Below are 17,280 nucleotides of genomic sequence, written 5' to 3'. Positions count from 1 at the left end.
TGTCTCACAGTGTAATTGTCACCAAAGGAACCTGAGAGATGTTTGTGTTTGTAGAAGGTTTACCATACAGACTAACTGGAGGTTAAAAAAGCAAAAAGAACAGCGATAGAAGAGTGTGTTTGTGTTTTCAAAACTTGGGCACAGACAGTGGATAGCTACACCTGTCAATCCCATGATGTTTGGGGGAATTTTAAGCCCTGCAAACCAGGCTGCACTTGTTCTGAAAAAAACTCTTGGCAAAGTAGGTAGCCTACACCATGTCACACATCCATAAGCCTCCTTAGCAGAGACTGAATAACTTTGCATAGCCTATATGCCTGTTCCTGGCCTGATTCCTCCAGCAATGCAGTATGAGCAGTTTACTGAGGGTTTTACTTATCTCCATTACAGTAAGGACAACATGGCAAATGATGAACAGAGGACATACAGAGATACCAATTTCAGCGTACGCAACACTCACCTTTGTAGAACTTCAGATGCTCCAATGACCTTTTGATAAATCAGCAACACAAGGGCATTACTATTGAACAGTACTTACTACAATACTTACTCCCCTCCAGTGTAAAAATCTATATTTAAGCTTCCCTGTGAGATGGCTCAAAGTATTGGACACATTTTACATTTTTTTGTACTTAAGAGCACAATCCTTTCAAAGCTTCACTGCAAGGAAGCGGAATTAGTTCCTGCTGTATCAGAGAACTTAGAAGCTATTTTAAAGGATACTTTCATCACACCAGAATCAGTCACAAGTGCTCAAAAGCCTTCTAAGCATAACAGACTTTCTGAAAATTGCTATTAGATTTTGTGCTTTGTGGTATAATTAACACAGGATGTAAAATTGCCAAAATACCAGAGAGAGTGTCAGATATATTTTAAGTACCTCAGGAGGCATCCCAGCAAAGCTGTTGATCCATTAAAAGATCAAACTGATGCTGAAAGCATCCTCCAGTTTACACAATTGTAAATCAAAGGCACGAGCCATACAATAAACGCCATCTAGATAGTAGATAAGGACTCTGATTTGGAGTGAGACAGCATTGATAACTCTGCACTAGATAAAAGTGAAAGCTCTCGGAAAACGTACCTAGAAAGGGGTCAAAGGAAATTTGATATTTAGCAGCCTTAGTTCCAACCTGATCTGCCATAACTAAACTCACCCTGAAAACGGGACACTTCCGCAAATTAACATACCAAACAGAAATCTTGTCTTTGCTAATTTTTCCCTACACTGAATAATCAAGTTTACTCTATATAATTGAGAAGAAAGCCATTCAAAGAGATTCTGGAGTTTAATGAATGGCAAAAAGAGGGGGCTGGTCAAATTTTCATCTGTTTGACCATGCAAACTGTATTGAATCTGATAATGTTCATGAGAGGTCTACTGAGGGACTTGCATCCTGTATGAATTATACCCAAGGCTCTTAAATTCATTTGAATGCATTAATTCCTAACCTACATCACAGAAAAGTAATATACTGTTATTGTATTTTCAAATGTATACTATAGCACAATGCACAAACAGAAGAGTAGTTCATTTCTATCATGTAGATTCATTAAAAATAAAATCACCTCCTAAGTCTGTGTGTGTTGATTTTTGAGTTGCAGACATTCATATTTCCCATGTGTAGGAAAGGAATAATTTTATACTTAGGTGTATTCAAGGCTTTGAACTTGATATACATGTAATATTAGAGAAGGAAAATAAACATATAATGAAAGATTCTGTACTTCATGTGTTAGAAAACAATATGTTTTCCTCATTAAAACCTCAGATATAAATTCTATAAACCATGAAATTACCTTTGAGCCCTTACTGAAATAACCAGTTCACAAATAAATGATCCATGCAGGAAGAAAAGCGAAGATTAAAATAATAAGAGAAAGTTATATTTTTATATCAGCAGTCAAAAAAACAGAAAAAATCCCAAAGAACAATTACTAGTATAGACTTACGCAATAGAGATTCTACTTGAACAGGTAATCCTGAACAATTTAATTCAGCCATATTCTGAGATACCCATCAGTCATATTTTCCAATATTACAAGGAATTAACTCTCACAAGAAATTAAAGCTAATTCAGTCAAGGGAAATGTTTGCATAGCTTTTGTTCCATCAGAGTTCTACCAACAGACATGTTTTTCCATCCTGTTGCAGAATCAGTGCCTGAACAATTAAACACTGCCATTAGAGTTAACCATTCATTCTACCTCCATGAGCACCCTCCCCAGTCATCCATTTCAGTTCTGCAAAAGAGGCTCAGTTTTTGCTTTGGAGAGCAAAAAGTTAAGAGGAGAGTTACAAGGCTGACTTCCCTGAAGACTATTAGGTCAATTTTCCAAAACGTAGCTAGCTCATGAGCACTTAATGCCATTAAAATTGATCCTACCAAAACAGAGGCAGATTTGGTTAATTGGGAAAGAGCCAGCCAGTGGGATATGGTGGCCTGTATCATAGCTCATCATCAACAGCTTTCCCCTCAAAACCACTTACTATTCCCAGGGACGTCACTCCCAGGACTTACTCTCCATTTCTATCACAGTCCTCACCAGTCCTGCCTCAGTTTTCTCTGCCTCACCCCATTGCAAGGTGTGGATTTTCCTCACCAGTCCCTCACATCAGCAAAGCGGCCACAGCTCAGTTCTTTTTCTGGTGCCTTTACACAGCATTTCGCTACTTTGGGCACTTTGTTGCAGTCGGGTGCTGTTTCGTCAGGCTCAGTGGGCTTCCCAGGTGTGCAGCCTCCACTTGGTAGGATGATCTTGAACCCTTCTGCCCAGCAAAAGCAGGCATCTGCCTTCCCAGTGCAAACACATCTTCTTGTCAAACTACAGGGATTGAAGAGAAGTCCAGATCTCAGGAGACCTCAGGGAACCTATAGAAAACTGAGAACAACCCACCATCTATTCAATATGCTATACTGCAGTTAAATAGGTTTTTAGGGGGTTTCTTCCTTTTTTCTTCAAGTGTCTTTCGAAGCATTTTACCAGTGCCATGAGCAAGGGCAGATTTATTTTGGAGATATGGAACCTCAGGAACAGAAAGATGAAATTGCTGCATTAAGTTAATTTGTTTTTCAAGGGACAAACTGCAGGCTCTCTGAGGATAGAAACACAAACAAGAAGCCCATGCCCTAAATATCTTCAAATCTAAATTTAAAGAAAAATACAGGCAAAATATAAGAAAACGTTTAGCATGCGAACATATAAACAGAGAGACCTCTTCATAATATGATACAGAAAGAGGGTGGGGAACTACCGAGGAGGAAAAACATGACAAGGAAAGGAGCAGAGAAAGCCAAGGTTGGAGCTCAGCGCCAGCCGGCACAAGGGACAAAATACTGGAAGTGAACAGAAAGCAGGCTGATTGCATCATCGGGAAAGAGCTGGTACTGCTTCTTGCTTCCTGCTGTGCCAGCTTCAGCCTCTGGCTGACCCCTCCACTCAGCTACTTTCCCCAAAAAAACATGTGCTTGGGAAAGGCTATGCTGCAGGTCCCTGGGGAGCCTCTCACGCGCAGCTTTGAGTCCATGGAGCATTATAGAAGAGAAGTCATTATGCTTCACTCAATTAAAACAAGGGGCTGCAAGCATAATTGCCTCTATTTTTTAGAGCTGCAGGGCATCATCCACACAAAAGAATGGTGATTCTTCAGGTAATCGAGTGCCAAAGCTTTTAAGTCAAAACCAGCACTATTTACCTACCCTACAACAATGACGACTAAAAACTCTCGAGCAAGACTAGATTGTGACTTCTGCTTGGAAGTTTAAAGAAAAACAAAGCAAACAAAACCAGGGAATTATGTACTGAAAATCCATCAGACTGCACCCCTACTTCCATTAGCACTCTGAGAATTTAACGTCTAACTTCTTCTATATTCACTATGTACTCAGCCTATTGCCATTCCCTTAAAGTGCAGTAGCAAATATAAATCACATCTTTTGGACTTGAAACATCGAAAGTGGAGAAGCTTCCAGTTCTTTATTTCATTTGGAAGTCTTCGATAGAACGGCAAACTAGTATTCCTGAAAATTTACTTAATAAAAATAATACTGACTCCTATTTCTTTTCAGTAATACTGAAAGTTTACATACCTAATTTCAAGATGACAGGAAATTTTAAGACTGAATTATAAATCCCTAAAAAGAAGGGCCTATATATTGGACACAGTGGCAAACTCTTAAACAGACTGGTGCTATTAGAAGTGCTTTAATACATCTGCCTTCTAAACTTTGCACAGATACTTCCAATAAAACCAGCTACAAGCTAGCTCCAGTCATAAAGACAGAAATTGAAGTTAGCACATATTAGCAGCCTGCAGTGGGCAAATGTTCAAACACATTACGGTTTTAATGTAATTATAATTGTTGAACATGTTCAACCAATTAACCACAAATATTCTGTTTATCTGAGATGCCGCCAAAAATTGTGCGCTGCAGTCAAAATAACATGACACTGTAGTCCTTCTGCAAAGAAAAGCACTAAATCAAAACAAAAAACATTCAAAAAACCAAAGCAAATATCTTATCTGATATTTTATAAATCGTCAAATACCATAGTTTAAAAATTTTACTCGTACAGGTATAAACTGCCACAGATATTTATTTGATAAATTCACGTTTTAAAAGTTCATGTCACCTACTAAAAACAAGCGCTTCAGAATAACTTTCTGTGTACATTTCTTTTTTGTCCAGCCCTCAGACATCAAGATTCCACAAAGCACAACGCAAATAACTGGGAAACACTAGTTAAAAGCTGCCGTGCCTTTAGCATTAAGAACAAAATTATTTTGTTGCCTGCTTTTCTGCCTCTGCTGCACAAATACTATATTTTAAACACTTAAATATTTAATATTTTAAACAGCCAGATGAGCTCCATCTTACAAGGAAAAAAAAATAAACCACTACAATTTGTCTTTAAGAAAGAATTATTAAAAACCCTTGTTGTACAACTCCTATTTAGACAATATGCAATGCTGCAAAAGCACTTTTTTCAACAGTGCCCCCTAAATAATTAAGCTGTTCCTTTTACCATACTTCCCATATTACAGAAGTCATTTTCCTACAACAAATCAATAACTCATTCCTTATGTCAGTCATTTTTCTCCATTTAACTGAATGGACTTAAGTCCAACACTGAAAGTTAGATTACCTTTGAATTATGTGTGTGATTTAAAATTCAAAGTACTACACTAAGGAGCTTTTTAGAGAGACCACTCTACAGCCTCTTCATAGAGACAATCCCTTACAGATTTAAAGCAGAACAGCAACTCTGAAACAGTTAAAAATGTGAACATTAAGAGGAAACGGCCGTCATAGACCAGAGTCAACACTTTCCTTTATTTACGGAATTAAAAAGCCAAGCAACCTGCAACACTTACAATAAGATCCCCCAATAGCCCCCATTCTTTCAGATCAAGGAATAATTGCATCCGATGCTATAATTTAATCACACAGTTCAAGCAACCTTCTTCTGCAGACGCTATCAATTAAAAATTCAGTCCCACTATTAAAATATTTGAAAACTCTGCTTATTTCTTAAATAATTGAATCAAAACTAAGAACAAAGAAAATTAAGTACTAAAATATCATTTTCTCCATATTTTGATGAGCGTATAATAGAATATCTTAACATCAGCATGTAGTTAGTCACAGGTTAAGGGAAACACTGGTACATTTTACATAAATTCATAGCATAAAGTGTGTTCTTACTAGAAATAAATCACTGACAAGAGAATCACCGATATAGACAAGAAAAAAGATAATACATGGAAAATGCCCTAATAAAAATGTTCATACTTTCTGCAAATTGTAATAAATTTGATAATATTAAGGAAAAAAAAATTCTAGAGGCAATCTTCAAAGAGTGCAAGCCTGGGAAGCTTGTATCAATTTAATTAACTGTCCTTTCTCAAAAGAATAAAACAATTCAATCTGCCCGTCTATATTAAAGGTATGGATTTGGTCCCATTGCTTTGTCATCTGTTAGCTGCCTATTAATCTAAAGCACAAGTTGTTGTGACATTTGTATTCTCCAGAAGGACTAGCCATAATTTCACTAACTCAGCTACGCTCCATTTTACGCTTTTCATAAAAAAACCTTCATAGCTGGTTTCCTACCTCTGACATTTAACACCAGTAACTAATGCAGCTGGTCACCCTCTATTGTCGCGCATTGCCTAGAGTTGTCAATGGTGAAAATTTTGAGTTTGAAACAACTGATGGCTTTTATTTTTACTCAGCTTTATTTTATTGCTAGGTTCGAGTTTGCAGTCCCTCCCCTGGAATTAGCAATATAGATAAGCACTTTGTGCCAAGATCTCCGATTTGGGGATACGTACAGCCAGTCAAATCGGAATTCTTTTTCACCTTAGCATACCCTTACAATCAATCAGTGATTTCTAAGGTGATGTAAAAACTGCAAAAATGTATTTTTTTAAATGCAGAAATTCTCATTTCATCATCCCACCAGACTCTGAACCTCAGCATTACCTGAAGCAATTAGAAGAAACCAAAGTGGCAAAGTAGTGTTAGGTAATGCTTTATCTTCAGCATTCTGGAAGCTCAGCAAGACTTCCATTCAAAGCTGCTCTCCACTCCATTTCGGCTCAGCACCCTGAATCTGTTCTTTACCAGCTGCTGATGTTCCTTGTATTAAACTGAGAATTTGTGAGAAAAGCAAAACTTCCCGCTGTGTGTTAGCTTTGCATGAGAGCACTCGATGCTAAGTCGTGATACTCTTTGGATGCATTTTTGTAAATATTTTTCATTTCAGGTAAACATGGCGGAGGGTGGGGGGAAAATCAATAGATTAAATACTAATTACAATTATTACAACAATTACTTACTTAAAAGCAAATTGAATACATTGTACAGTTTTGCTAACATAACACTATTTAAAATAATGTTTTACTGAAGGGACCACATATTTTCTGACTGTTTATCAGCAAACTGCTTAACTTTGATTTTTTTTACATAAGGAAGAAGAAAGGAAAACAGCACGACAAGTTAAAATTAATCAGTTGTTATAAATTTATTTTTGATGGGGGAAATCCTTTTTACAAAACTCATGCACTTGTACTGATATCTTAAATCGATCAAATTACAAAAAACTAAGATTAAACAAAATTTTAACCATTATTGGCTGAGTTATAAACAAGTTATAGGGTCCATTCTTTATACAGCAGGACTGTAATTCTTCTGCATGTAGTTTTCATGAGATCAAAATATTATTTAGCTTTAAATCAAAAGATCTGTTATTTTAGTTAAGTCTAACAATACTAGAAAGTAAAATTCCTCATCTGGGGCTGTAATATTTGCTGAAAAAAACCTACTTCAAAACATTAATCAAATTTTTCGCCTACTGGGCAGCCATATGGTAAAGCAGCATGTGAATCTCACAAACTTGCTGATCTTCTGTAACTGGGTGCTATTAATTACGCTTGCTGCATCCATCTCTTAGATTTTCGCTTTGTGAAAAAAGTATTTATTGCAACAGCTTTTACAAAACAAGGGAATGAAAATCACAATTGATTAATGAGCTGAATGGAAATATTTCCGTTAGCAGGTTTTTAAAATGAATAAGGATTAATACCATGGGTAAAAATGAACCCTACTTGTGTTCCCCCCCACCCCTTTTTGTTTGGTGGGGGGGGGGGGCTGCATTAGCGGGAGATGGGTCTAATATGCATTATTCACTGTGTCGGCTTTCGGTGACAAACAATAAGGTTTAAACCAAATACCTTAATACTATAAAGGCTGAGGACTTTATGTGTTTTAGGGCTAAATTCCTTACTATGAAATTGAATTGTTTCACAACTGCAAATCGTATTTGGTTTGGTTTTTGGGTTTGTTTTTATTTTTCAAATATATCTAAGAGTTTTCCTGAAATCCAGAGAAGCAAACAATTCAGAATGATAGTCTCCATTTTGTCTTTAATTCCTCAGGCCACAGTATTGAGGCTGTTTTGGGATCTCAGCCATAAATCTAGTTAATCATAAATTATAGCTAGAATATAATCCTTGACTCTACAGCCTCGTGTGCCAGGGAAACGGACTCTCAGGAATTACTGAAAGAAGATTGTAGGGGCTGGCCAGAAAAGCTAGCAAATAAGTTAAAATTGTGTTAGTTCACATACAAAAATCCCAGCCTGGGGAAAGGCGATGCGATACAATTAGCCACTGTACACGTCCAGAGTAGCAGAAGTCATGGCACACCTGTGAAGATTTGCCGTATCATATCTTCGAGTTAGAAAGGATGATTTTTCTTGCTCTAATCTTCACATTAGTCTCCTCTACAAAACTAGCTTATTTCAACATTTGGCAGAGTGCATGAACTTCATCCTAGGCAACAAGGGCAATAGTTAGAAGAAAAAGGTGAGGATTAGTTCCTGAGAGGGCCCAATGATGCTATCAAAAGCATAAAAGCCAGACTAGCTCCTTGTTTTCACCCAGTGTAAAAGAATGAGAGACTGAAAAAACAAAGCAGCTCTAACCCAAAATATTCTGCATATGCGATTCATCTCCTCAGACTCAAGAAGAAGAAAAACTGGGAAGTGAATACCAAGAATATTCAAATAATTTTAAGAAATTATTATTATTATGAGTAGTTTGCCCTCAAATAACTATACTGGCAGCTTACTGCAGGTGGAAGAAAGGGAACCACCTCTTGAATACAGATCTAGGACCTGCTAGAGTTATGATTTATTAAAAAGGACCCACTCAAATACAGCAACCTCATGTGGAAGGAGACAAAGAAACCTTTGCAATAAGATAGATTGCTGAATGATTTAAAATATTACGTATTTCACAGACTCTTGAAACACAATACTCAGATATGCAAAGGAGTCACTTCTGTCCTCCCAAGTCACCTTCTTGAACTATGGTGTAAATCCCCTTGCCATCCTAAAGTCTTTATGCTACTTAGCCTACAGAAATTTAAGCAGGTAATAATCAAAATGGTAAAATATTTAATTACCAGCTACTTCAAATTACATGCCGCCCACTGGATGGCATTTCAGTCATCCTAATGTATATGTCCGTATGTATAAAGAAAGAACAGGAGGGAAAAAAATCAAGTAACTTCAAGTGCTAAACCAGCAAGAGAAGTTTTGCATTAAGAACAAAATTTAAACAGAAGGAAACTGTATTTTTAAAAAACCAAACATATGCTACTCTGAGCATGATTCTTGTTATAAAATAGAAACTACAGAAATTATGGCAGTTTCTAAGTCTTATTACTCCTTTTTTTTTTCCTTGTGTCATCCCGACTCTAACACAAATTACTATCTTTATAAGCAATGAACAATAATAAGATAATTCTTGTGATTAAAAAGCTTCCAAGCTCTACACTTTTAGAAGGAAAAAGCATTTAAAAAATTAGTACAAAACCTTTTAAACAAGTTTTAATTAGTGACCCAAAATGTATGACATAACTTTTCATCACCTCTTGGGTGATCTCTAAACCTCTCCCGCATACGTTGACTGTCTGCTTAAAAGTTTAAAGAGCTAACAAAATGTTTTAACGAGATACAAATCTCAGAGATCATTAATCAATATGTTCAATGTTATTTGTGATAATTCATCATGACATGATATTAATGGGTTACTGTACCCTTCAGAGGTGAGATTAATGCAAATGAGCAGCCACAATTAACTTTACTGCTCCCAACTCACAGGAATGGACAGATGATTATAAATGACAACTATATGTCAATTACAATATCCAATAAAGTGAAGCTTAGAGGGCAATCTATCTACTTTTATAGTTCTTGCTTGACACAGCTGAATTTAGCTCAACCCACTGTTGTCACAGTGTAACCACTGCTTTGAAGGAGGGGTCAAACTTTTAATTTTCAATTTCTTCAGAAGGAATTCAACTTGTGCATGTAAATGCATTGTCTGAAGAAGGCAAGCTGCAGGAAACCAAGAACAGATGTTGCTTTCTTCATCAGCTGAAGAAAATTGTATCTGTTCTCAAATTGCAACAGCAAGGCCACAAAGAAAATAATCTGTCCTGCTGTGTAATATATTTATTCAATTAAAAAAAGACCCAAGATATTAATACAGCAATGGGAAGGAATTTACATTTGGTAAACTGCTTTGTCACACATAGGATGCTAAGTCCACGCAGGTTAAAGATGCTGAGTGAGGTGTAGACTGGTGTGTGCATTTTTGTGTACAAACAGATATCGTATGATCACCTCTTGAGCACCAATGCTTCTGTAGCGAAGACAAGGCTTCACAGGAAAAAAAGCAAAATTTCTAGTGACATCAAAGGAGCTAGAAACAAAGATTTAGATGCTCATAAACCGAAGAGCTGGCCAGATTGAGGAAATTCTGAAACCATAACAGGTACAAAATCATAAGATACCTCTGTAAATTATATATTTACAAAAAATGGGGAAAATCAGCTCTGATAACATGCCCAGATTCTAGGCTTAATGCCCTCCACCAGAAAAAAAAAGCTTCAGTGATGGTAACAAGAGAAACACTGGCCAAAGCATTGTAGGAAGCCATAGAGAGAAACACCATGAAACAGGTATTTCCTGTAATTTTCAAAACTTTTCTTTGTAGCATCTTTCCTATGTCTTACAGCCAATTAGCCATCACAATGCGCTTGGACAAGTCCTCTGCACAGGGGTCAGAGACGTGCCCTATTGTTAAGGATGGGCCTCAGTGCAATGATAAATATTACTGCTACGTTTTACATTTACTCATTAAGCTTACTGAATGGGCCACCTGAAGGTATGACTTTAGCTCTTCAACACATCTGTAAACCTCAGCACATACTCCGTTTCCATAAATCAGATACATATGACTTCCAGAATGAGTTAAACCTGCAAGTTGTTTTGGGATAAATCAAGAGTGCTTGAGATAACAGTGGAACAACTTATCCCAGTCATGCAAGGTCCCCACTGAGCACCCAATTTTCTTTGAGAAAAATAACTTACAGGAAGCCTCTTGCTTTCTGTTTCACTTCCTCAGTATAAAGCACTTGAAATTTATTTTAGCTATAGTTAAAATAAAAATATTGAAAAGTTATTTGTGATTTATTTTTTTTAATTATCTTCTCTTTCCTTCTATACCCATCTGAAAAAAAGTGCTAGCTTTTGTGGCTTCTGCTTTGCTTTAAGTAGCACCTAATTCTACAATGCAAGTTGCACACAGGCATTGCAGCCTATAGATACCTACTGAAATCAAGGAAGAAGATAGTGGAGGGGCAGGGTATGGAAGTACCTCACAACGTGCATCGGCAGCTCCACTTGGAAACTAGTCAATAAAAGTCAGTGGGGGGTCTGGCTAAGTAATCTTTTAGGCTTCATTCAGCAAGTCATATTAGCATATCACTAAATTTTCATCATGCGACTAGTAAGATCATGTAAGTACGTTCATACCTCAATACTTTGCTGAAGGACAGCAGGAGAGTTCCTGATTTTCTTTAAAGCAATGTTTTCCAAAGCATCTCTCTCCCCCACCTCATTTTGTTTAATCTAATCATCAAGAAAAATGGTTTTCAACTGAATAAAACTGCTGACACCATTATCATCATTTTCAACGTGGGAAAATAGGAGAAATTCTTTACTGCTTCCAATATGGATGATAATACACATTTTTGTGACAATATGTTGTCGAAGTCCTGACACATTCTGAAAAATGTGCTTTTGAGAAGAAACAGTTTCCATGCTGACCTCGAAAAAAATGAAGTTTATAACTACCCCTTAAAATAACTTTATGATAGATAATTAGCCTCAGAGCTAATATTTTAACTAAAAGTAGTATGTAGTATGCCCTATACATCCTCAGCAATCCCAAATTCATCAGCAGAAATAAAGTTTATTCTGTAAAAATAACACACTACTTCGAGCACAGACAAATACCAGATGAATTCTTCATTTAAACTATGTTCATAAAAGATGATAATTTCATTTTGGATTTTTTGGTTTTAACTAATTAATCAACAAATTTGAGTTGGTTAAATAAAAGCTCTTCCAACGCCTCCTATTTAATTGCAGTTTGGCACCAACAAATATATATCAAAATTATAGTATCTCCCTTGACAGGAAGCTCCTTGCTTCCACACACAGTTATGGCTCTCTGCAGAGTAACCGAGAACTGCTGACAACCTTGAACACTGCTACAACAATATTACTATACTTGGCAGAGAAGTACCCTTGCGGCAAGAGAAAAGCTGTAATTTTGACTGTCACTTCACATTACACTAGATATTATTTCACTGTATACACACACACTCACAAACTCGTAATAGACTACAGTTTTCTCACTGCCCAGCTCTTCTATTATAAACGACAATATAATTGTGTTGACCTACTGGTAGGATCGCTAATAAAGCTTAACATCACTGAAGATTTTCCTTTAAAATACAGCCATCATAAATTGTCTTGTCCTAGTCATCTCAAACTGCTTAAGTAGCTTAAAGTTATTTCATCTATTTCATTATTAATTTCAAAAGAAAGAAAATATTTGAAAACAAAGAGGAATTATAATTCAGTTAGATTTTGATAATATGCTCTTAAATGTTTGAGTAATTGCTGGTATGACAAACATTAATACCTTCATCCACAGGCTGCTTTGGTAGGGAATAGTATACTCAAAAAAACCCTCAACAAAACCCTCTTTCTAGATTTCCAATAATTACATAAGTACAAAGGTAACAAGAGGTGCTAAATAACAGGGAGTCAGAAGTATTGCTAACTTGCAGGCTTCTTCTCTGGGCCCATTTCTAACTAGGAAAATGCGTATGGAAGCATTTAATTGAAAAAATTTAATTCTGAGCACGTAAGTACACCGGGCAGAGCCCCTACTTTAAAATTTTAAGAAGTACAAAATGTTCGGCTTTGAAGATGAGGATCTTTGTGACCCGATGAAAAGAATATTTGCCTCTTTTAAATCAGATCCAATTCTAGGACTCTAAAATAATTTATATCAAACTTTACCTCTTTAGTTTTTATTTTATACGCTGCAATGTTCAATCCATAGACTGTCTACTGATTTCCAAAAAATTTTGCATGTATATATTCAGAATTTGCACAGTGGCACTGTGCATTAACAAAAGAATCTCAGTGAAATATGGCCACGATGAGTTGCTTTAGGTAAGCCTAACTTGCTAGAAATCAAGTTATGTTTTGAAATACGCTCATATCCATTCACTATACTGCAAGCAACTCCTATGTTTTTGTTAACAGTAAAACAATATTTAATTAAGCAAACTGGATTTAAATAGACCCAAATGGCACTTGGAAACGGTCATTAATAAAAAGCATCGTTCTGATTTTACTGTTGTTCAGGCATATTTTGCTTCTACCCTTGCGTTATTGACATAGTGTTTCAAATGCATTTAGAAAGACACCATCTCACTTGTGTTGTTTAGATAAGGAAGCATCACTGAACCTCTTTGCCCTTCTCCAATAAAATGTATCAAAAATTTCAGTACTGTCTGCTGACCGCACCACATTTAACAAGATTCGCAAATGAACCCAGAGTAAGTTTCCCACTGTGACACATTAATAATAAGTTCCTTATCCCATCTATCCCAAGCCATGAATATGTAATGTTATAAAATGAGTCCTTTTCACACAACAGAACCTCAGATGTGAATAAATAAAAACTATCCATCACAAGCCTGTGAAAAATTAATGAGAGTTCTGAGACATAAGAAAAAATTGGTTACTGAGATGATAAGGTCCAGTATGTAAAAGCTATGTTCCTCACCAGCTGTAAATTTTATTTTAAAACTTTACAAAAAGAGTTAAAAAAAAAAAAATCTTTCTATAGCATATTTACCATAAGACACAGAAAAGGGGAAAATGCTTTAATGGTGAAACATATATCTAAGTAATCCAGACAGCATTCAGAATCAGCAAGTGGATCAAATACTGCCATAACAGGGAGTTACATTTCCAGTTACAGCAAAGTTGTAACCTTAGATATTTAGAAACAGAGTTCCTATTCCATTTCTTTTCCCTTCAGAATGGAAATTCCTGATGAAATAAGGCAGTAAATCTCCCTAAACTTCATTTACTCAGATAAAAGAAGAATGCATAGAAATAAATTATTTTCATTCATATGAGTGTCTCTTTACTGTACCAGTGAAGGCTTTAATCTCTCGATATGCAGTAATCTGTTTTGCAATATGAAGAGAAATAAGAAAAAAAAAACATTTTTCGAAAGACTCAAGCTGCCACTATGTTTATTAATACATTTTCCTAATCTTGCCCAAAAGACCATGTTGATGTCTGAGGAGTACAAGAGCGGTGCCAGGCCTACTCAAACTGCATCACCAAGAAATACTGGAACTTTGTCTTCAGACAGGGAAATGAGCAGCTAAAAAACAAGAGGTACTGCCTAACTCCTCAAAAGACTTTGCCCAAGACAGACAGCACTTCTTAAACTATTGTACCAACGGACTTCAGAAAAGATTGTATGATCTACAGTCAATGTTGTGAAGTGTTAGCTATTTTAATGCCTAGCAGCTAAAATGAAAATGATGCCTTCTGATACCAAACTATGTCGCTTATTTTTCTCCAAAATCTGTCTCTGCTCACTCAGCTCTCTCCCATTAACTAAGTTTCTCTCTTTTATATCCCACTGTCATTCCCACACCTAGAATCTATGAGTTCCTCCAAGTTTGGCCTCCCAAACCATTAACCGTTTCTTCTTTGTTTCTTAATTCTGATAAATAAAAAAGTGTTTAAAACCTCTTTGTTTACTTCAGTGACCATTTTCTGTTACCATATCCCATGCCACACTGGGCATATGTGAACATGCTGGGTAAACGTAAGGTTTCTCCTTTCCCAGTTGGTGCTTGTGTATGAAGCGATGAGACCGGCATGCGTGTTACTGACCCTCTCCTTAGTTAACAGGACAGGAAACCATAACGAAAAAAGACAGTAGCAGAGCCCCCCTCCCTCCCCAGCGTACCGATTAGATTTCTCTATCAAGGAGTGGCTTCATCACATAAAAACCTGATCGAGCAGGATGTTTTAGTCTTGGTTTCTTGAAAGTGGTTATGTCTGAAAGGATGGCCTCCAGAGTGCTGTCAGAGGTGTCTATCTGCAAAATAAATTACCTTTTGAAGTCTGCACTGAGAGTGATTGAGTGACTGTGAAGAATTATTTATTAGTCTTAAAATGCCAGTGGATACAGTTAAGGATAACTTACAGTGGATAAGTTATTTTTTCTACAAAACTATTGTGGTCTCAAAGAAGAAAGGGAAATATGACACAATCCCCATAGAATAGTCAGACCGCTGCTTTTGTTTGAGGGACGAGTGGGTCCCCTCTACAAGGCTCTACCAGAGTCCCTATTCAAAACTATCTTCTGGTGTGCTTTTGATTGCCTTTGTCATGACCATTTGTTCTTCCTCCATTTAATGTTACAAATGCAGTAACTCTCCCCAGGGGGTTATCAGTAAAAAACAAACAAACAAACAAAAAACCCAAAACCCAAAAACCCACTACAGTCCCATTACATAAAGCTTTTCTTACTGTGATTAAATAAAAAAAAAGCGCACCCAGATCATCTCTCTCACAGCCCTGCTTTTGTGTGTACTGTTTTTGGGGGAACACCTAACATACATTAGTTAACTCCCCTCGTTTAGAATATCTGACATTTAAGTCCTTTGGTTTACTTTCAGAACTACGGATTCTCCCACATTTTCAAGAAATTTTCTTATTAAGGTTTTTCTCTCTCCTTTTTTACTCATGAAGTTTCACAGTCTCTCAAATATGTTCACCTGACTACTTGTAAGACCTTGCTGCTTAAACAGGTATTAGATTTCCAACTGTGCCAATGCAGCTGAAGATTTCTCTCTTAAATACCCTTATTGCAGGCTGACCTTTCTTGCCTTGATACACATATTTTGCAGGGGAAGAGCCTTCAGGTCCATAATCAGTCCAGTCATATGCCCACCATATCTATATAGGCACGCATGGCAAAAGCCTGCTAAATATCTATGACATATATTATTCCTACACCTCTAGGTCAACTTACATATCAACTCCAGTGAAGAAAGGCCAACTGAGGGTTGATTAATTTTCAGACATATTTTAACTCTTACAATATCCATCACCATTTGTGAGCAAAAGACAGTGAAATATGTTTTTTATACTGAGGAAAAAAAGTAACAGACACTGCTGATTATTCTTGGGTTCTCTGAGTCACAACGGACAGCAGCGAAGGACGACCAGAAAGTATTTCAATATGCTATTTCCGTCTGAAGAGTAGCAGCCCCCATAATGCACTTCCTATGCTGCTGCAGCACCAACGTTGCTCTATATTTTTATGTGATCTATATTTTCACTTGTTTGGCACCATAGCGGTTGCAACTGGCAGTGCAATAGATGAGTGGGCAAAGCATGAAATTAAAAGATACTCTTCCTGCATAGTGCTGACTCTGCAAAATCTCAGCCAATAACAGCCAAACCCCAGAATGTTTATTTTTAAACTAGGGCAATATACCATTAGTTCTCAAGTTTAATTCAATTGATTTTCAAGCAAACAACAATAAAATTAACCCATAGATAGGACAATCTTTCGGTGATGGATGAGAGTGCTATAGCGAACACCAAACCTCACGCAATGAATTCTATGCCGTCAAACAACTGCCCCGTGGGATGGCCAGGCAGATCTGGACAAAAGCGATTCTGGGGCCAAAAGAGTTCCCCGCTTCATCACCTCAGCAAAGATGGATTCCACGACCTTCTGAGAAAAGCCTATATATAATTTTTGCTGAATAGGCCCCTCAGTTAACAGCAGAATCCAATTTGTGATTTAGCTTTAAATGCACAGCCCACAAAAAGCTATCAGGTAAGAAAAAAACCTGACACGTAGATAAAAATGCTTTTTGACATACGTAAGTAAAAACTAATATGATGGCATTTCTCAAATTGGCCTTTTGAAGTGCACTGAAAAAGTTTCAGAGTATAAGCATTTATTTTGTTTTTACATTTTTTGGACCAAGAAAATATTTATGAAAAGATAATAAATAATTAATTTTACTGGCTGCAAGCTGGGATTCTTTCCTGGTTAAACTATATGCAGTGAAATGGCATTTAAATTATATGAGAGAATTGATTCAAATGGCTTCCATTAGCAATTTGGCAGGCTGCTGTGGATTGCTCCTAATCAATTTTAAATAATGCTATCCTATCTGCGAATGGAGGCATCCTCATGTTAAACATATCCATGTTGCAGAACTGTAAATCAGTGGCTAAAATACAAATTTCTTCATATCTTCTTATAACTCATTGTGTTTAACAATGTGC

General features: G+C 36.6%; 1 protein-coding gene across 14 annotated transcripts in view; it reads right to left on the bottom strand.

Annotated features, from left to right (window-relative positions):
* Nucleotides 1–17,280, bottom strand: part of WWOX (WW domain containing oxidoreductase) — a 541,832-nt gene that overhangs the window by 456,783 nt on the left and 67,769 nt on the right. The window contains exon 6 of one of the 14 annotated variants that reach the window (XM_072872398.1): nucleotides 2,812–2,883. The exons of 12 other annotated variants lie outside the window; for them this stretch is intronic. In XM_072872398.1, coding sequence (XP_072728499.1) covers nucleotides 2,827–2,883 — 57 coding nt within the window. In that variant the 3' untranslated portion in view covers nucleotides 2,812–2,826. Of the gene's footprint in view, nucleotides 1–2,811; nucleotides 2,884–7,875; nucleotides 8,339–17,280 lie in introns of those variants that run through there. One more of the 14 variants, XM_072872402.1, reaches the window with a different exon arrangement.

This window comes from Ciconia boyciana, chromosome 9 (genome assembly GCF_034638445.1).
Source record: "Ciconia boyciana chromosome 9, ASM3463844v1, whole genome shotgun sequence".
NCBI lineage: Eukaryota > Metazoa > Chordata > Aves > Ciconiiformes > Ciconiidae > Ciconia > Ciconia boyciana.
This window is presented reverse-complemented; position numbering and strand designations above follow the sequence as displayed.